A 21,964-nucleotide genomic window follows, 5' to 3' on the forward strand; every position below is an offset into this window, starting at 1 on the left:
AGAGATCTAATTGAAAAAAAATTGGTGCAGAAAACTTAATTAAAAAGAAAAAAATATAAAGATCTAATTAAAAATTTTGCAAAACTATAGGTAATAACAAAGTAATTAAACCTATTTTAAATACATTTTAATTAAGATTTATCTATCTTGTAGGGACGAACATAAAAGGGACAAGTGGAGGTCTTGGCCCAGATTTTAAAATAATAATAATAAATTATTAAATATATAAAATTATTATATTTTATATAATTTTTTTTAAAATTATATTTAGTAATTAGTCTAGTATAAATAAAAATCTAATCCATTTAACAATAATCTTTAATATCTAAAAAGTAAGTGAAATAATAGAATGGTTTTATTCAAATGAGTTCAATAATCAAGAAATTTTTTTATATTAGAATGCAAGCTTAATATTATAAACTTGATATTCCTAATCATGTTGAATTAAGTAACTTGTGCACAATTTCTGATTAATGTCAAGAGTTAACGAAAACAAAAAAGTCTTTAACGTATAATGTAATTTATTTGGTATTAACTCTTCTTATTTCAACAACTACACTTAGAGATTTTTAATATGTAAATCGTCGCATCCTAAGACAATTTATGCATCGAACCCATTTTAAAAATGCACGGAAATCGTTTGAGGATTTTGAACTTTTCAAATTGAATATAACTTCATAACCCTCTATTTTGCTTGTGTATGGTGGATGCCTTAGTGATACGTCTCCACCAAAACCACGATAAAGAATTGCTTTCTTGTGAGTAAAAGCTTTAAAGGAGAATAGGGGTGGCAACGGGGCGGGTAGGGGCGGGTTTTTGCTCTACCCGACCCCGCCCCGCTCAACAAAAATCCGCATTGAACCCGCCCCGCTTCTACCCGCGGGTAGTAAAATGTTAAATCCTAACCCGCCCCTGCGGGTACCCGCTCCGCCCCTACCCGCCCCAATAATTATTAAATCCAAAAAATAAAATAAAATTTTAAAAATTATATAACCATTATTTACGTTCATAACATAAATTAAAGTAAAAATTTAAATATGATACAATATTATTAATCATTTTACTAATTATTTTATATATATTACATATATTATATATTAAAAATATATATTTATATATCTATTATATATACAGGGGCGGGTAGGGGCGGGTTTAACCTAAACCCGACCCCGCCCCGCCCCGCCCAAGAACCCGCCCCGCTAAAACCTGCCCCGGTGCGGGTGCGGGTAATTACCCGCCCCGAACGGGTAGGGGCGGGGTGGGTACCCGCGGGTTCGGGTAGTGTTGCCACCCCTAAAGGAGAACCTTCCATGATATGGACCTAGGATTTAATGTAGTTTAGCATCTGACATAAAAAAGAGGGGGAGCAAAGATTTCCTATAATTGATGATAACTCAAAAGAATTAGAACTAAAAGCAATATCTTAAAATATCAATTTCAAAAGGATGCATAACATTCAGATAAAGTCCTTTTTTATTTTATAAGGTGAAAAATAGTAGTCAGATGAAGTAAACACATTTTGAAAAATTAGAACATAATCAAAGTAACAAACGGCAACAATAATATAGATGATTCATTATAGTAGCCATTGGATTCCCGTTTATAAACAATTAAATTATCATCACACATATTCCCATTTATTAAATTACAGTTATCCTACTCTTTAGTCCAACCAATTATTATCACACATATCATAATTAAGAGTAACTTAAATTTGAGCAAGTGGTCTCAAATAGCACAAAATTTGTCGGAAAAAACTGAGAATGAGATAAAGAACTATTGGCATTCATATTTGAAATAGAGAGTGATGTCCAATGCTAAGAAAATGAAATCTCATGAACAAGTTTAGTATGCTACCTCAAGCCCAAAAACCATGGATTCTTTTCCATCTTACAATAAAGTAATCAGGTAATCAAGTGCGGGCAATGATTTACAATGAGTTCTGTAGCGCCTTGGTCTTCCTCCTGGTCTTCAGAACATGCAGTAGTCTACACAAAAAGCGAGGGTGGAAGAGAAGATTTACAATGATTTACAATGTCAGACCATGAAATCTAATGAAATCAAGTGGAACAAAAGGAGAAATGAGGGTACGAGAGTTCACCCGTGCCGCAACCACAACTAGAAAATGACTTTAATACAGATAGATTTATAGATAGATTTGGTTTATATTACAGACAGATTTTTTGTTACCGACAAAATTACCGACGGATTTTATCTCTCTATAAAAGCTTCGTCGGAAATTATTTACCGACAGATTTTTTTTCGTCGGAAAAATACCGACGGATTTTTACCAGTTACCGATGGATTTTCCCTCTATAAATTCTCAATCCATTTCTCGAAGCCGACGAACTTTTCCACGGATTTTCCGTCTGTAATTACAGATAGATTTTCTGACGGATTTTTCGTCTGTAATTACAGACGAATTTTTCAACAGATATTCTGTCAGTAATTTAAACCTTGAAATATCATCTCACACTCTTATTACAGACAGAAAATCCGTCTATAAATCCGTCAATAAGCTAAAATAGATTTTTTTATATTTTTCCACTTACAAAATAAACTTATTTTCATACAAAATAAATATAAATTTAATACAAATTTTTATCTAATTTGTATTCAAATATTTATAATATTTCAAAAAATAAACAAATTCATCGTATTATCAAATTAAAAGAAAATTATTATAAAGAAGCAACAAACATACATCAACAAAGTCTATTGAGTAAATTAAAAGTTGTTAATGAGTATTTAAAGGGCTCTAAATGATTTTCCTCATACTAGTAAATTAAAAGACCTATATTGCAAGCAACTCCTATTCAATTTCCTAACTTATTTGAACAATTTTCGCTGCTCTAATAATTAATAGATGAAGTTGGTCAAGGAGGTCCTGTGTTAATTCCACTTATCTCATCTGCAAAATTCACTTCACTTACTCTTTCTACTGCTGCTGCTTCTTCTTCATTACTACTTTTTTCACAAGAAAACTTTGCCTTTTTGTTCCTCAATAAAAATGCCCAGAGTGAGAACATAGACTCTATCATTAATAAACTCAGATAAGTGATCAACAAAATAAAAATTGATATCTTTAAATTAATAATATGCAAAATAACAAATCATATCAAGATTAGCTGGCTGAGCAAATAGCAATTAGCAATGAAGAAATGAAGCTTAACCAAGGACTGAAAAGCTTTTATGATAATAAAATAAATAAATATAAATATTTGAATTATCTAGGTACACAAACAGGATCAAAGGAAACACATTTGACATTTCAGTATATTAGTTTCTCTTATCCTATTGTAAACTATTGATTGATATCATTACAGTAGAAGCCAAACATTCATGGGCAATGAACAAGATAAGCTCCAATTTTTCATAAACCATGAAATAAATTGCATGAAAGTAGCTAGACTTACAATAGGAATGGCAGGATGAGTATAAACCCCTCCAGGTGAATAAAGTGCTGCATAAGGTGGCATCATAGGCTGAAAGAAATAGAAAAAATTGACAAGTTAGATTTGACAAGTTGTCGGCGAAACACCAATAAAACCAAACCTTGAGTTCAATCAAATAAAATGCAAAGCCCAATCAAAGAACAAATGTTCTTGATTGTGAGAAGTGAATGATACGAAATCAACAACACGACTAGAATTATCGAAAGTATAGCAATTGGAACTAGGAACCAAAATTGAAGCAATCGATGGTATTTGCAAAAGAAATGCTGGAAAGCAAGAGAGAAAAGAGGGAAAAATTAGAGTTTCAACAATATGTGCTATCAGTAGCTAAAAGAAACTGAAATAATCAAAAAGAGAGGATTAGAACATGCTGAAATTGCCAACCCACCAGCGCATAAAACGGTCAATGCTGTAGGATAACACATTTTTGCCTTTTTGGGGCGAGTGTTGCTTCAGATTTTCAGGTTCAGAGTACAATGTTGGTGAAGCTCTACACCATCAACAGAACTAAAGTGGGTAAATGGAAAGTGTAAATGCCTTTTGCGGCCCTATATATCACAAACAAGTAATCAAGATTCATCACTTTGAAGTTTGAACCGTAATTCAAATCAAGTAAAATTTTCACTCTTTAAATATCACCAAATTAGAATTAAAAAAATAAATCAAGCGCCCCTAAATTAAGAATATATCACAGATCGGAAAACCTATATATCACAAGTATATACCATTTTTTTTTTGGTTGAAATAACCTTTTCACATAATTAATTTGGTTTGTTATATATATATTTTTTCAAGACAATTTTATTAGTTATAACTTACAACTGTAACCTGCTAGCTAAATAGATACATTAAATTGTTAATGCATACATATACAAAAATAAGCATTAATGTAAACATAAAATCAGAAGTATATACCATATAATAAGTATGCGTAACAGAATTGCATATTCTAATCTTCCTAACCTATTATTTTCCTTGAGGATATTTTGAGAAATCAGAAACTTGATTACAGCAATTAGCTAACCTTTCCATGTGAATATTAATAAAATGATAAATTGAAAGAAAATCTTACTATATATTGAATAATACAAAATAATTTAAATTGCATGCACACGTAGAATGCTGGGTTTGCATACTTAGTTTAATGTTGGGACTGACTAACATAAATAATTACATACTTAGTTTAATAATAATTGAATTTTATTATATCAATAGTGGGTTTAATTTAACGGTTCAATTAGTATTGTAAATTAGGCATATATACATATAGAGGCAGACTAGTTGAAACCTACCCTAGTTAGTTGTATTATACTACAAGAGCATTATTAAGCACACAAGAAGGACCATTGTTTCAATCAATTAGTATATATTATGCAGAAGCTAATATATGATATGATAGTATGATTTTGGAAGCTGAAAAATAGAACGTGTTCAAGATTTCAAGAGTAATAATAATTAAGTAGCATACCGAGAAAATCTTGTCGGTACAACAAAGCATCATGCACTTTTTAAATGACCTCGCCATCTATCACTTTGCAGTTTTCACCAATGATCCTCTGATCTCTGTAGACGACTATCACCCTATCTATTAATTAAGCACACACAGACACTAGTAATCAACAATGATAGTGATGAGTGAGTCCGAAACAAAGCAACAGAGGAGTCGAAAATAATAAGTACAAAAAGCTTAAATAATAAAGGTAATAATAATAACAATCAATAGTGTAAATTAAAGCGGTGGTAGCCAGAGATACCAACATCATTAAGGATATTCAATAGCTTAGAAACCTACCAGGTGGAGAATTGGCCACAGGTGAACCCATCTAATGTCGGAAACTTAGCTTTTCATCATGATCAAGCTCTTGATTTGTTTGAAGCACTAAACTGAAAGGTATAAGCTAATATCATTTATCTATTCATGCATCAATAAAAGAGCTAAAGTCAACATTTAACTAGAAACGCTAGATGATCTTACTTTAATGTTCTTGTTAGTATTCTTGGCAAGGAACCACTCAGATTATTGTAGGAGAGGTCTCTACATATATTTTTCAATTCATTACAGTTAGTATTCAATTTTATACCTAGAAATCATTAGTTTTATAAGGAAAAGATAACATTAATGCCAAGGTAACAAAGACCTACACAAGTGTTAAACCTTCTATGTTGCTTAAAGACTGAGGACACGTCCTGTAAGGCTGTTATTATTCAACCGCCTAGCACCAACAAGAACACATTAAATGGAGTAAGAAACCAAATTTCATAAGTCCGAATAGAAATAAGTATCAAACACAATACTTTGAACAGTTAGAATCTGTAATATAAGTAACTTACAAATAATTCAGGTTCTTGAGGCCTCCCAAAGAATTCGGTATCTCGCCACTAAATTCTACAAGGGGCTCAAAAAATAAATTGTCTGTTGTTGTAAAAGGGCCTGCTGCAATAATCTGTTAAGCACCAAGAGCATGTGTATAATACAAATTATTAACAGAAATATTCTTCATATTATCACAAAATTATTTTTAAAAAGAACATGAGATCTTTTAAAATCTATAATATGCGTCAAAATGCAAGTAAATAAATAGCTACAAGGTTTTGCTTCACATGACTGCCTTATAACCATACTTTGGCTTGGCTAATTAAGATGTTAGTAATTTGTCATTGTTAAAAAAGAAACGATAGTAAAAATCTATAAAATTTTACCAAAATACCAAAAATGGAACCTAGTGCATAATATAATTTTATAACAGAGCCAATGACTAAGAAACGAGTAGAGTAAATACCATGGACAACTCTGTCTTTTTAGAAGTAATATCAATTGATTGACTTTTATCAATAGCTAGCTTCTTTGCTGGATTCAAATCCTTATCATCAGCATTCAGCAACAGAGGTAGGTGGTATAGAATCTACCAATTTAGATGCAACTAAGCAATGCCCACTAGGATTATGCCCTTCAATACCAACAACCTATCAAAAGATGAGATCCTTGTTTCATAACCCATAATTCCAGCACAATTTTTTACTTTCAAAGCCTGAATGTAACCTGCCATGCCATTACTCACCTGACCAGCAGGGAAAGAATAATCCATAGATGTCTTCCATGCAATAATATGATGAGTTTAGCTAACAAAAAACTAATAAACACTCATGGCATTAGAGAAGATTGCAAGTAAACCAGTGTGATCCTTGTCAGTAGTCCTATTGCAATATAAGACTTTAGAGTGTAAGGAAGATCAATTTATGATGAACTTCTAAGAGATTATTTTACAACTTTATAGTGAGTTAAATCATTATCAGCAATAAAACAATGATAAAAGTATCAAATACAGAAGAAATCTCCAACTGTACAGCACAGTGAAATGCCATGTATAGTTATTTTATCTCAATTAATAGCTCTATCTAATTTTAAATTATGACCTCCCCATAGTATAACTACAAACAGAATGATTCTTTTTATCTCACGGTGAGCAAAAGAATGCTTCAGTTACAATGACGAAATATATATAATATAAACTCACTTTGTCTCTATCCAGCTTTAATATTTTAAGCTCCTCCTGAAAGAACTTGTTCAATTTATGTTCCTTTGACATTTAAGTGTAGAATCAAATAAGAAAGGAGGGTTAAAAAGCATGGTTCCTTATCAAGAATTACCTCTCGGAGAGCTTCAAGTTTCCATGAACAATAGCCGAAACTTTCTGCAGAAGGTTTACTTCTGCAAAGACATCAAACAACGCATGTAAGTAGCCAGAGCGGACAGCACCAACTATTGCAGATCTCAATATCTCAATATCTCAACAAATTTGTAGAAACTTAACAGTAATTTTAAGTTAATTAAGAACAGATCTCAATATCTCAACAAATTAAAAAATGAATGAAGTTAATTAGTATTATTTTTATTTTTTCTGTGAAATTAGCAGCAGCAACAGGGAAGGGACAGGGCTAGAGCTAGGGATAATGAAATCAGAATAGAATCACAATGGAAGGGGTTAGGGATATGGACGAGAAGGAGGCGGAGGCCTACCTGATCTAACGGCGATGAGAAGAGATGATGACAAACCTCCGGCGAGGAGAGAAGAAGCAGCGACGAGAGCGGCGCGGAAGGAGCTCGTAAGACAAGAGCACGGCGGAGAGAGGTCGTACGCGGAGCAAACGCGATGAGGGCGACGGAGGGAGCTCGTGCAACGCGAGCCGCCGCGGCGATGACAGCGGAGGACGTCACATCTTCAACGGAGAGAGAAGGCAGGGAGTGAGGAAAACGTGAAAAAGTGAAATGAACCATTGGAAGTTTCGGGAACCTAACTCCTTATTCTAATATTTCCGACGGAAAAGTTTAAATTACAGATAGATTTTTCGTCTGTAATAATTTAATAAAATGTAGCATTTTGTCTATTTAATTACAGACAGATTTTTCGTCTGTAATTATTTTCCACGAAAAAAAATTAATTTTACCGACATAATTATCGACGAATTTTGTTTTCCGTCTGTAATTTATACTAATTCATTTTTTTGTTTTCTGACAAAAAATCTCTCTGAAATTCGGTCTGTATTTCTGTGGGATAAAATCCATCGGAAATATCCGTCTTTAATAACTAATTTTCTAATAGTGAACATACCTAAACTCCCAAATTAAAAACCCTAAAATTGGAATCCTAACCCTCTGAAATTTTAGAACCAAATGAGGATGAATACATACCTTCTCCACCACGATGGTGAGCGATGGGAGGACGATGCTGACTACCGATGTGAGCACGTTGCGAAGACGACTGATGGCTTTCGAGTGGTTAGCGTCGAGTGGGGAAGAGGAGCGGTGAGTGTGGAAGAGGAGCTACGGTTCTGGAGTGGTGACACGCCGATAGTTCTCGAGTGGTTGGTGCGACGGCGAAACATATTTGGGGTTGATGAGAGCATGAAGTGTTGGTGGTGAGATCAGAGTAGTTATGTTCTTCGATCACTTGATTTGGCTAAGTTACGTTGTGTTGCTGTGTAGTATTGGTGAAAAGAAAAAAATGACCAAGTGTTGAGGGATTTGGTCCTACATAGGTTAGACAATACTTTTGAAACGCATCCAAAACATAATAAATGGGTTATTTTTTAAAAGCGCTCTCTTTAGTATAAAAAGTGTACCCATAATTATTTAGATATGACTATGTTTTATAAGTGATATTTAAAATATTTAAGAAGACACTTTTGAAATAATATCTCAATAGTGTTTTTTATTCTCTTATAAAAGACATCATGCGAAAAAGCGTAGCTTATTATAAAATAGACTATGCTTTTTAAATATAGCTTAAAAAAAGTGTGGCTAAATGAATATTTTTTTTATAGTGATTGGTAATGTAGTAGTGGCAGTTATGGTTAAGTGATCCAATGGCAAAGGTTGTGATGGGATGAGGAGAAGTAGGGGTTATAGATGGGCTACTAGTGGAGAGACGGGTGGTGTTTGTGATGGAGACAAAGAATTGGTGGTAGTGGTAGTGATGGTCCTGCTGATAGTATTAATGATAATGTGGATGAAGATTTGTATAAGGCTTAAAATTAAAAAAAAATAATTTGACTAATTATTGACTATAAAAAAATTCATTATATGAATAAATTAAAATTGAAACTTATTTTAACGATAGGGACAGAATTGAAATAAGTTTCAATTTGTGTATTATCAAGATTTACACTAAAAAATATTTATATTTTTATTAGTTTATTTATAATTTTATATATTCTTTTATTATAATTCAGTTATTTCGGTTAAATCACAGATGAACTAATTAAACTTTTAAATCAATAATTCGGTAAATAGAGCAATTTTTTATTATCATTTTAATTTTTAAAACCTTATTTAAGATATTTTTTCTTTTAGAAAAGGGAAAATTAAAACCACCATTGGCAATTTATGCTTTCATTTCAAAAATTAAAATATCCTTGATAAGTTTCACTCCTTTTGTCTGAAATTTTTTTTATGAAGTCTTAAACTTAAAATACTATTGAGAATTATGTTAGAAAAAACAAAAAAGTAATTAATTTAAATTTATTTTATTTAGTATTTATTTATTATAAAATATATTAAATAATAAAACCAAAAATAATATTTTTAATATTTTTTATTAATATTTTTTACTTACCAAATATTTCTGTTAACTTTCTATTCTTTAAAACGAAATCGAAATAAATCACAATTGCTTCTTATTTATTCGAAAAGTAAAACTATAGTGTCATCATACCATAAAAAACCAAACAAAAGATATTATGTAGATTGCAATCTTTTATACATATAAAATAAAGGAATGTGATTATCACAAAGACATAACAATATCATAGAATTGGATTATAGAAATATTCTCAACTTATTGTACTCTCTCACAAAATAAGAATGTAAGATCAGTTACAGTGCTGCTTTTCTGATGCGTATAGTTTGTCCGTCCACTTCCTTTCCTACTAAGTTCTAATTTTTTTTACACACAGCAGAGGGAGACATTTTGTCCTCACACAAGATTTAAAAAATTTTCATCAATTTTAGTCTCGTTTATTTAATTTTATATAATTAAAGTATAAAATTATATTACATTTTCAATTAATAAGATTTTGATAAATTAAAATGTCAACTTCTTCAATATTATAACAACTATTATTTGTATATATATCTTGACATAATGGTTAAATTTGTCAACTATTTAATTACAATTTTATATTATTTATACTACAATGTTAATATTATTTAATGGGATAATTTTTTTTATGAATTTAATGGGATATTAAATATATATATATATATATATATATATTTGTATAAATATTTAATTGAGATTATATATTTAATTTTTTTAATTTTATCATTAAAAATATAACAATATAAAATATTTTTAGTAAATTATTAAACATATGATCCTCTAAATAATTAGTTTAACTCCGTCTTTGCTCATATTAAAATTTTATTTTTATCTTTTGAATCTTTCCAGAGAAACAGACCAGATTCTGGAACAATAACCGTTCCTAACACCTCTTCTTAATTAAAAAAACGGAAGCCATCACATCATAATTCATATTCATAGCAGGAAGCTATGACAGAAGTAACCCCATCATATCATAATTCATATTCATGGTTTCAAATACACAATTAAATTGAGTCCAAAAAAATGAGTAGCAATAACGATCTAAACCATAGTTTGATCCTAACGGTGTTGCTACTCATAGCATTTGCAACGAAGAGTGAGGAATCAAAACAGATTCCAGCACTGTATGTGTTCGGTGATTCACTTGTTGACAGTGGTAACAACCACTATGTGCCAGGAGAGGATCCGCAAAATTACTTTCCTTATGGCATAGATTTCGGCACACCCACTGGTCGCTGCACTAATGGCAAAACTGTTGCAGATTTCCTTGGTGAGAAACTATATATCTAGAATCATCCATTACTATCCATATTTACTCCTATTGTGCCAATTGATTTTCTTTGCACCAAGTTTATATTATTTGATATGTGAAAAACTGAAGCTTTCTGTTTTTATTTTTGTTGTTTTTCTTCCTCGAGATTTTGTTAAAGAGAAAGTGGAAACGGAAGACTAGAGTCAATGTCTTCCTATTTTAAAGAATCTTGTGAGGAAAAAAAAAAGGTTTAGTGGTTCAACTAACTTGAACAACTTTAAAAAACTTTCAAAAAATCTGATCTTAAAATTTTAAAAATTTAAATTTGTTTCAAATAACCTCGTTTCATAAGAAAACGATGCAACGCTGTTCCTCTCCTCCTCTGATGCAACATTGCTTCTCCTCTGCTCCGGTCTTGATTCGCCTCCTCTATATCGCGTTGCGCTGCCATTTTCGACGGGATCCTCTTACGCTGCACTGCTTACGCGCATCGACGTCCTAGATCTTCTCGCTCACATGATCTCGCATTGCCATAGCACTTTCTACGAGAGTTCGACTACCACAATGACAACACAAAATACAACGGCACAGCACTCCTTCCATCACTTCGCGCAAGAACACCGCGGCCTCCCCTTCCTGCTTCTTGCATTAGAAGATTCTTTTTTTTTCTTTGAATGATTCTTTTTACTAATTTTACTATTTTAGATATTTTTCTCTTGAGTTTCATATGTCTTGAGTTTTATAATTTTTTCGTAGTATTCTTAGAGGTTTCATGTTTAATTTTTGGATTTTTTTTAAATTTTTTTTGGATATTTTGTTTGGTTAAATTTTAAAATTTTTTAAATGATTTTGGATATCTTAATTTTGTTAGATTTTAAATACTTCTTATTACGTTTTGGATGTATTTTTTTATTTTGGATTTTTTTAAAATGATTTTAGAATTTTTAAAATAAATTGTAGAATTTTTACAATAGTTTTTGGAATTTTTAAAATTACTTTACAATAATTTTAGATTTTTTTTAACATTTTAAATTTTTTTATTAAGTTTTAGATGTTTTTTATGATAATTTAAATTGATGTTTCCTCCAAAAAAATTTTAAAATGATTTTAGATATCTCATTTTTATTAGATTTTAAATGTTTTTCTTTTTATGTTTTGGATATTTCTTTTTAATAGAAATTTTTAAAATAAATTTTTAAAATGATTTTTGAACGTTCTAAAATAATTTTTTTAAAATTTTAAAATAATTTTATAATTATTTCAAATGTTTATTATTATTTAAATTTTAAATATGATAATTTGAATTCATATTTTCTTAAAAAAAATTGTTAGTTAGTTGTATCTGGCTGTATTTCTTATTGATTACATGGCTAGACTGAAAAAAATATATATACTCAAAGCTAGACAACGCTTTAATTGAATTTTTAGCGATTTCTAATAACAGATAATCGATATTATGCCCCTTCTCTTTTTGAGATTCTAATAAGTAGGCATATCTTTGGTATTTGGAGAATTGTTATTAGAAAATTGTTGTACTTATAGTTTTTAAAAGTAAAAGTTATTTTTAAAAGTATTTAAAAATGAGTTTTTTAAAATTAATTTATGTTTATTAAAATTTAGAAGTCTAATATAATCTTATATATTAAACTTGTTTGAATGAGTTTTTAAAAAAAAATCTTTTTTCGAGTTATCTTTTTATTTTATTTTATAGAAAAGTAAATATAATTTTATGTTTGAATATCTCATGCAAAAAACATCTTTTTTATTTATTTATTATATAAAAAATATTTTTTAAAAAAATGTAAATTATAGTTTTTTAAAATAGTTTTTTATTTTTTATTTTTATTATTAAAAATTTATTAAATACGTTAAAAAATTAAAAAAAATTATTAAAATTTTTTTTATCAAATTAATAATATCCAAACATACACATTAATTAATATCTAAATTTAATTTTTATGTTAATATCTATTATAATATTTTTAAATTTTAAAAACTATTTTATCAAACACACTTGTTATTACTTATACTTATTAAAAGTTATTTTTAATTAAATTTACTAAACATATATCCTATCATTTTTAGAAAGTAAAAATTTACCAAACTAAATTTAAATTGCTATTTCTCTAAACAGATTAATAGCTTTTTACTAAGTAGTGTTTTTTTAATAGTAAAATATTTTTAATATTTTTAAAAAATTTTAAAATTATTTCTAACGTTTAGTTTAATTCAATTTTATCCTTAAAATTAAAAAAAAAATCAATTATACTCTTAATATTAATTTTTTGCCAATTTATAATTAGTCAATTTTTTTTCTAATTTCACCGTTAATAAAAAATCTAATTTTAATCCCTAACCCATATAAATATCTTAACTTAACCATAATCCTCCATCGACCCTACCACGCCTTTGTCAGTTAGTCATTATCTTCGATCATGAGCTCAACGATTTCTCTAAACAACCCTAACGTAATGTTTAGTCAGTGGGTATATCTATACATGACAGAGATATGTTGATACATGTTTTTTGTTTGATTGTTGAAATACATAATTTTAAAGAACACACTGATATATAAATTGACACAAATTACATATATTTAATGTATTTTTAATAAATTGAAACACAAATAAAAATATTTGTATATATAATATTTCTTTTAAAAAATATAATAACATTTATTCAAATAAAAATATTAAAAATATTTTTGTATGAAAAGTTTTGTGTTAAAAATATGTTTTGTTTGTTTAGTTATCCTTTAAAAATTATTTGTACAATAAAATTAGCCATTAAAATCAGTCATCAATATATTTATGTATAAACATGTAGAATTTAATTTATTTTTAATGTATATTTATATTTCAACATGTATTTTATATTAGTGTCGGTGACTGATTTTGATGTATAAGTAACTTAACCCATAGAGAATACTAACATCATTCTTTCACTTGAATCGAAATATCCATTAAATTTTCTTTACACCAATTAAACGCGAAGGATAATTCAGTAGAATTTAGTATACTTAATATGCTATTCATTACAAATTAGTATTATTACGAGAGAGAAAATATGTTCGAGTTTTTTTTTATTATTACCAGAACAGTTCCGTTACGTTACCAACAGCATATCTGTCAATTTCTGTCAACTCTTATTTATAATTGTGTTTCATGGAAGTGTGTTCGTGGATGTGTCTAATAAAAATGTCTTTTTTATAATTGTGTTTTAATAGAAGTGTCTTTATAGATATATTTTTTGGATGTGTCTCTTTATATATGTATTTAAAATATATTAATTATTAGACACATCTACGAATACACTTCCATGAAACACAAATATAAATAAGAGTTGACAGAAGTTGGCAGATAATATGTTGGTACCCTATACTTTTCGTTACCAGAAAATATGTTTTAGTTAACTTCTTCAATTTTGTAATGTTACCACAAAAGACTAATCTACGATTCAATTTTTTCATTTTAATATTTGCAGCTATCTACCTTGGTCTGCCCTTTGCCCCTGCGTACTTGGGACTTTCAAGAAGTAAAAGAAAGAGAATCGTAACCACAGGCATAAATTACGCATCCGCAGGTTCTGGAATTTTGCCAGACACCAGTAATGTTAGTGTCTCATATACACACACTCTTCTACTTCAAATTTTCATCAGCTAAAAGATTTTTTTTTCTTATTTTAAAGAATAAACGAATTTCTGATCCCATATACTATTTGTTCTTGGCTTGCTTGAATTAGAAAACTTCAGTAATAATGGACGAACAAATAAAGGGATTTGAGAGGACAATTAAGGAGATTTTGCCAAAGGGATTAAATAAAGAAGCAGTGGAAAAGCATGTATCTGAATCCTTGTTTTTTGTATCTTCGGGTGTGAATGATCACTTCAAAAACGGAACATTTCGTGGTAGTAGGAAATTTGCTTCCTACCTCATAAATGAATTCAAAATACGCTTGCTGGTATGTCACATTTATTTTCATTTACAATTCACGTGTAAATTATTGCAAAAACTGATAAAAGTGACACATTTGTCCGTAGGATTTTGCCTAGAATTATTCTACTTGTATACCAAAAGAAATCAGATATTAAATCAATAAATCATATAAAATATATATTAAAATATAAAATATACATTAAAAATAAAATAAACGCTATGTTTATTTATACGTAAATATATGATAGTTTTTTTTACTAATTTTTAGAGTATACATAGTATTTTTTATTTTGTATATTTAAGATTTGATTAAACAAAAACATACTATGTTAATTTCCTTAGATTGAATTGAGCCAATTGAACTTAGTTTGAATATGATTTTCTTCCCGCCTGCACACACGCTGCATGTCTGATCTCTTGGGTGTTTGGCATTCCTGTTTTGTGAATTATTTCGGAGTATTTTGATTTTTGACATCAAATAATACAATAATAAAGAAAAACAAAAGCATGACGTTCCTTTCCTCTTTTTATTTATTATTATTATTATTATTATTATTATTGTTGTTTTTTTTTTTTTTTGTGACAGAAACTTTATAGCCTAGGAGCAAGGAAATTCTTTGTGAACAATGTTCCTCCAGCAGGGTGCTTTCCATCAATAATTCTGCACTCAAAACCAATAGGAAAGTGTAGCGAGAAGATGAACAAACGGATCTCCTTTTACAATAAGAAATTGCTTATTTTACTCCATGAATTGCAGACCCAGCTTCCGGGTTTTATCTTTGTCCATTCAGATCTCAACAAGAGCATCATGGAGATAAGTGAAAACCCAAATAAATATGGTAAGCACAAAGTCACATGGCTTTTGTTTTCCCCTTTTAGAAAATATTCGTTGGTCTTCTTTCTGACTTTTGCTTGAAGTTTTTGTTTGGTAGCGAACTTTTGTTTGAAAATTATAAAAGTGAAAAAATCATAACCTGTTCCTTAAAATTATTCCAAAAAACAAGACTCCCAATAAAATAAATTTTTTTTTTTGGTGTTTCATTTTTATTTTTGTGAAACTGGTTTGTCTTTCTGTTAATATTTTTATTTTGAGTTAATAAAACATGTTTTTGTGACATGTTAAACTATTAATTTATCTATTAAATATCAATTAAAATTGATAGATTTTTTTTGTTGAAAATATTATTATTTTTTGAAATAATTATCATAGGGTTGTTTATAGTTTTTTTATTTTATATTATTTTTCATATATATACTGGCTAAATTTATTATGTAAAAATTTAAAAATATTAATAATTTTTATTTTTTTTACTTAAAAAAATTGAATGGAAGATATATTTTTTTTAATATTTTTATTGTTGTTTAAAAAATTTGTTAACATATTATATTATTAGGATTATATCAAATTTTAAGTGTACTCAATTTAAATTAACTATTATAATTCACATAAACTCATTATTATTATTATTATTATTATTATTATTATTATTATTATTATTATTAGAAGAAAAAGAAATGCATGTTTTATTTTATAAAGGTAATGAAAAAATTGATATAATATTTTATCTAAGCGTACATACAATAAATAAAATGTTTAATGTTTATGTCAATTAACCATGTAGATAAAAGCATTAAAGATGGATAAATAGCCAAGACCATTCTTAAAAAATCATTCGTTTTTGAATTAGTTTCTAAAAGATTTTTTATTAAATTTATTTTTTTAAAATTTTAAATTAATTGTGTTAGTTTTTCTATTATTTTTTTGTTGGCAGTACTAAAATTTGTTAATATGATATGTTAAGTGATACTACAACACATATAGGATAGAAGTTTTAATTCACTATTAGCATGATAAATTTATGAAATTAGATCAAATTAAAACTTAATTGAGGGGAGAACTTGAGGCATTAGAATCTCCTCAATGTGGTTGATTTGATCTAATAATTTTATAAACTTATCATGTTAGCTGCTAATTAGGACTACTAGATGTGTGTTGTAGTGTCATTTAACTTGTTAAATCAACAAATTTTGACGTCGTTAGTAACGGAAGTGATGAAAGGACTAAACTAACTAACTTAAAATCTTTAAAGGATGAATTTAATTAAAAAAATCTTTCAAGGACTAATATGAAAAATGAGTGATTTTTTTAGATTAATTTAACTATTTACTCTGTTAAATATTAATATTTTAGAATAACTAATAACAACAATTAACAATGTTATTCTTATTAATACGTATATTCTCTATTTAATTTCTATAAGTTAAAACTTTAAAGTCAGTAATATTTCTCAGTTCTTACACAACAAATTTAACCAATTTATACGAAAAATATAACAAAAAATAGAGAGAACAAAAATCTAAACAAATGAAGGTTTTTAAACAAAAAAATTTATTAATCTTAACTGCCATTTAACAGACAAATTAGCTAATTAATGTGCCACATAGGCACACTTCGTTAACTCAAGAAAGAAATTGTGTTGATGGAGACACTAATCAATTTTGCAGAATTAAAAATTAAATAAATATATTTAGAGGGAATCTCGTAATTTTTTAAAAAATTTGTCATAGGTCAAATGGGTATTCACCTATTATAAAATCAAAGTCGTTTTAAATTTTTACAATCTAATTTTTTTTTAAAAAAAATTATTCAATTTATCTATTAGAAGAGTGAATATTTGATGTTTTATTAAAGAATTATTACTTTTATTGATATTAGATTATTTTAAAATTGAAAATATAGTCTAAAAAATATATATAATAAAAATATATATTTATAATTATTAATTATAAAAAATCTTAAAAACAATTCTCAACGATTTTACATAAATAAACAATTTTTTCATGATACTTGAAAATAATATTTCAAAAATAAGATTTCAAAAATATATTATTTAGAACAAACAGTCAAACACAGCAAAAATTTCAGTCTTATTTTATAGTTTCTGTGGTAAGATCTTATTATGTGAAAAAAAAAATTAAAACACACTTATCAAATTTTATTACTACACGTAAAACAAAAAGGAGGTATCCATCTCTTAAATTTTGGTTTGTGCCAATATATAAAATGAGAAGCATTTCAACTATTTTAGTGTTTTAAGTGTTCTAATAATTGTATCTATATATTAGTCTTAATTATAAAATATGTACATAATTAAAATCAATCACTAAAATTATTAAAACAGTTGCAACATTTGAAATAATTTTTTTATAAGATGTGACTTATCTTTGAGAAATGATATATAGACCGAAACACTTGCAACACTTAAAATAATTTTTTATAAGATGTGACTTATGTTTGAAAAATGATACATAGACCAAAGTACGAGACATGTATTTGTTTGAAATGTAATGGACGCACTTGATTATAACTTGTGCAGGCATAATGGAAGCATCCAAACCATGCTGCCCCAGAAACATCAATGGAAATGATCTTTGTGCAAACAGAAACACATATCTATTTTTTGATGACCACCCAACCGAGAGAGTCAATCAAATATATGCAAAAAAATGTTTCATTGACCATGCTATTTGCACTCCGCACATAAACATTAGACGCTTTTTGTAACTTCTAATTTCTTAAACAAATCAGGTGCCTCCAAGCTAGCTGTCAAGTTCTGAATCAGTCGTACGTGTGAAGGATGGGCGCCAGGCGCCATAATAGTGTGGGCACCTAGGTTTGGACAAATTAGAAATATAATTAGAAGAAGTTGCTTGGGGATTTTGACTTTGAGAATGAAAAGGCTATTCTTGATTGAAGCGATGAAAACAATGCCAAACAATATGATCAAATTGCCCACAAATTTAACATTGTGATCTAGAATTATCAGAGAAATTAAAGTTCGACCACCTCAGCCAAATTTGGTAGGTCTTCTCCTTTCTCTTTTTCCACCATGCCATTTCCTTGATTTAAAGTGGTAAATTGTAATACCCTACCACATAGAGTTTTATGCTTAAGTTATAAAATAGAGATAGTGAAGTATTACAACCACTAAAAGAATATATATATATATAGTTGAAAAATATTATAACGAAAAATTTTAAAGAATAAGCTAAACAAAGACCGAAATTAGAATCGTCATACTCTCGTAAGGATAAGCATAAACGGATAAGAAATATCGTAAGAAAACTAAAATATATATATACAGATCAGAATTTCAAGAATACAGATATCAACCCCAAAATGTGTCTCAAATCACAAAGTAAACTCCTTTTTCTCTATGTCGACCTCTAAGAGGGACAAAAGGTAAAATATACAATACAGAGAACAACTATATACATATATATACAAGTAGAAATAAAATGCTAAGCCCAAAATGTAGTTCTTCGCTTCCTGAAGGCCTCTAGAATCCTAGGGAGGTACCTCTTGACTTGTATCTGAAAAACAACAGAAATATGTATAGAATGAGAACCGAAGGTTCTCAGTATGGTAAAGGTGTCCGCATAGTCAATATAAAAAGTCTCAAGAAAGCCAAATGCATTCCTAAAACTTCGTTTACTCATAAATTAACTCAAACTTAAAATTAGTTCTAAACCAAAAGGTTTGATACTCTAACTACTAGATTTCTATCTCTAAGCTAATTCTTCGTCTTTCTCTCCCTCAAACCTCCTAAACACTGATGGAACAACCCTCATCACACCTCCGCTGTGTGAGGGTTTTATCAAAAGATACACAAACAAACCAAACAAAGAAAGCACAGGTAGAATTTAGATAAATACTGCAATTATACAAATAGTAGATAATCATGACAAAACAATTAGGCAAACCAAAACAAATACAAACTCAAGAAAAACATTCGAATGTGTATGATATATGCCTGTCCTATGGCTGTTGAGCTCAACTGTCGGTTATACAGCCAACCCGACATGTCCTGGTTGCTAACCATTGGACAGTCCCTCTGTACGTGCAGCCCCAAACTCAATAATATCCATGAAAAAATTCCAAGCTCATCCATGGGGGAGACAATCACCCCAAGCTCAAATGTATGTATGTGTATATATATGCATGTCCATGAGGGAACCGGAGGAGTTAAAGTGTCTGGTCACATCTTATGACAGAGGATCAATAATTTGTCTCAATTATATAAGCCAAATAGACTTTTAATTAATCATTATCAATATCATAATAATCATTAATTACACATCATGTATCATTCATCACTTTGTTGCTTTAACAATTCAACCATTCACTTCTCAATCTCTTCCTCAATTCTCTACCTAACTCATTCAACCTGTTCACCCATGTTTTAAAGCTTAAAGACTCGTTAACGGACCCTAAACAGGTATTCAACGATTTTGGAAAGCTAGAAAAATGGTTTAAAACTAAAAAAAATACACTTTTTAAAAAACAGGGGTTTCGCATATGCAGGCCATATCCGCATACGCGAAAGTGTGAAATTGGACGATCTCGCACATACACGCCCCTTTGTCCGCGTACGCACCCCTTTGTCCGCGTACGTGAGCCCTTGGGCAGGGAGACATCCCTGCATCGCATGCATACCATTGTTCGCGTACATGAGCTTGTCATTTGGCCAATTTCATGTACACATGCCATGTCCATGTACGCGGGACGTTTGGGCCGAGCCCAGGGTTCGCATTGCGTGTATGTTCGCGTACGCATCTACACCAGAAACTTCAAAAAGCTGTTAATGTCAGAAAAATCAATTTTTCATACCCGACTTCGAATGCGCATAACTTTTTCTTTAAAAATTATTTTCAGTCTGTTCTTCGAACGTTATAAACTTCACGAACCCAATTTTTGAGCAAAATAAGTTTTACAAAATTTGAGGATCCGAAAGCCAAGTTATAGCGCCAAAGTTGGTTAAGAATCAGCTTTTACCCAAAATTACAAAAATCTCTAACTTTCCCAATTCCTCAATTGTAAACCATAGTTTTACAACCAAAATAGTACCAAAAGTAACCAAACCATGTTCATACATTCTCCATTCATTCCACAACATACCAATATCCATACCTTCCAATCCATTCAATCATTTTATTCGTAATTTATCACCATAACCAACAACAAACATCAACATCGTCATTATCTTGTACTCATAAAAAAAATCTGAATTCGACTCATACAAACTCATATACCCTTCATACACAAATCATATACCATATACACAATTCATTCAGTTCATGTCAATCTTATAGTCTTCTAGACTAAGTTTTCATGCAATATTAAACATTAACTACGAAAAACCAAATTCATACCTTGACCGATTCCTCCCTAAGCCCGGAACACCTCAAAATGCCCTTCTTCGTCAAGCTCCAAGCCTCCAATTTCCTCACTAAACAAAATCTCAGCTCCCAAGGCTCAAATCAATCCTCCAATATCCACCAATTGATTCCAACTCATACAATTTTAATCTAATACCACATAATCCACTATAATCAATCATAGGGTCGGTTACCAAATTTCAATATTTCACAAGGGTTTAACAGTTTCATACCTCACCCACAGATTAATTGGATAAAACCCAACAATTTTCACAAGCTAGCTTGATCCTAAAACATGAAAACATCACAATCTCAATGCGTATAACCCAAATTTTTGAAATTGCAAGGAGGAAGGGCTGTGTGAGAAAATGTGAATTGCTTACCACTTCGTTCATATGGTTTCAAGGAGCTCGATGCAGTGGTCACGTGGCCGCAAACAGTGCGGTGATCGAAGCTCCAGATTGTGAGATATAGAGGATTGAAGTTGGAAAAGATTTTAGGTTAGGGATCCATGGCTCCCTTCCCCAATTGCAGCGTATTTAATATGATTTGGGGGAGGAGGCTGAGTGTTAGCTTTTATATGTTGAGCCTTGGGCTCTGTTTGGGCCCGATCTAACTGGTTCAGCCTGTTAGCCCAATTTTGAGATAAAATCTTTAAAATTAGTATCAAAATTTGTATTTTTAGTGTTTCTACTTCTTTAGATTATAAAAATTTAATTTTCTAATTTCTTAAAATAATACTTAATTTATTAGCTAATTATTCATCAAATTCGTGAGGTTTATAAAAATGATGAAAAAGAAATCTGTGCCACATTTGCTTGCACTAGAAGAGTTTTTAGTTTTCTGAATTTCTCAATCATGCCAGAATGTGTAAGAACAATAGTTTCTACTTTAGTGAGGGAATACATTTCTGGCTTAGCATTGATTGTAGTGAGTAGCATTTTGCAGTTGATGTGCCAAAAACTTGATGGCACTAATCTTGACAATTGCATCAAATTGCTT

At 29.5% G+C, this 21,964-nt stretch overlaps 1 protein-coding gene and 1 long non-coding RNA gene across 21 annotated transcripts; one reads left to right on the forward strand and one right to left on the reverse strand.

Moving 5' to 3' along the window:
* Positions 1–1,577: 1,577 nt before the first annotated feature.
* LOC130982349 (uncharacterized) lies at positions 1,578–7,718 on the reverse strand. Of its 18 annotated transcripts, none has more exons than XR_009087143.1 (12): positions 7,474–7,718; positions 7,104–7,164; positions 6,515–6,586; positions 6,236–6,419; positions 5,787–5,899; positions 5,598–5,668; positions 5,431–5,490; positions 5,248–5,339; positions 4,924–5,040; positions 3,844–4,003; positions 3,417–3,485; positions 1,995–3,034 (listed from the first exon to the last, which is right to left on the reverse strand). It is a non-coding gene; the product is annotated as an uncharacterized LOC130982349 (long non-coding RNA). The 18 variants fall into 18 exon arrangements; XR_009087142.1 differs by having other exon boundaries at positions 6,515–6,650; XR_009087146.1 differs by lacking the exon at positions 6,515–6,586 and adding an exon at positions 6,971–7,006.
* A 2,842-nt stretch (positions 7,719–10,560) lies between these two features.
* Positions 10,561–18,451, forward strand: LOC130979035 (GDSL esterase/lipase At2g03980-like). 3 transcript variants are annotated; one of them, XM_057902388.1, is made up of 5 exons: positions 10,561–10,826; positions 14,292–14,419; positions 14,550–14,768; positions 15,330–15,582; positions 18,333–18,451. In XM_057902388.1, exons 1-5 carry the CDS (start codon positions 10,580–10,582, stop codon positions 18,359–18,361), a joined length of 876 nt encoding a protein of 291 aa, XP_057758371.1. In that variant the 5' UTR covers positions 10,561–10,579; the 3' UTR covers positions 18,362–18,451. The 3 variants fall into 3 exon arrangements, with proteins under 3 accessions (XP_057758371.1, XP_057758370.1, XP_057758372.1); XM_057902387.1 differs by having other exon boundaries at positions 18,121–18,419; XM_057902389.1 differs by lacking the exon at positions 14,550–14,768 and having other exon boundaries at positions 18,121–18,419.
* Positions 18,452–21,964: the final 3,513 nt, after the last annotated feature.

Source organism: Arachis stenosperma, chromosome 5 (assembly GCF_014773155.1).
Source record: "Arachis stenosperma cultivar V10309 chromosome 5, arast.V10309.gnm1.PFL2, whole genome shotgun sequence".
NCBI lineage: Eukaryota > Viridiplantae > Streptophyta > Magnoliopsida > Fabales > Fabaceae > Arachis > Arachis stenosperma.

Bases quoted from the DNA above. Each gene is read 5' to 3' on its own strand.
- LOC130979035 (XM_057902387.1), top strand. From the start codon at position 10,580: ATGAGTAGCAATAACGATCTAAACCATAGTTTGATCCTAACGGTGTTG. The intron at 10,827-14,291 runs GTGAGAAACTAT...TAATATTTGCAG, and splicing joins AACTGTTGCAGATTTCCTTG to CTATCTACCTTGGTCTGCCC. The intron at 14,420-14,549 runs GTTAGTGTCTCA...TGCTTGAATTAG, and splicing joins TTTTGCCAGACACCAGTAAT to AAAACTTCAGTAATAATGGA.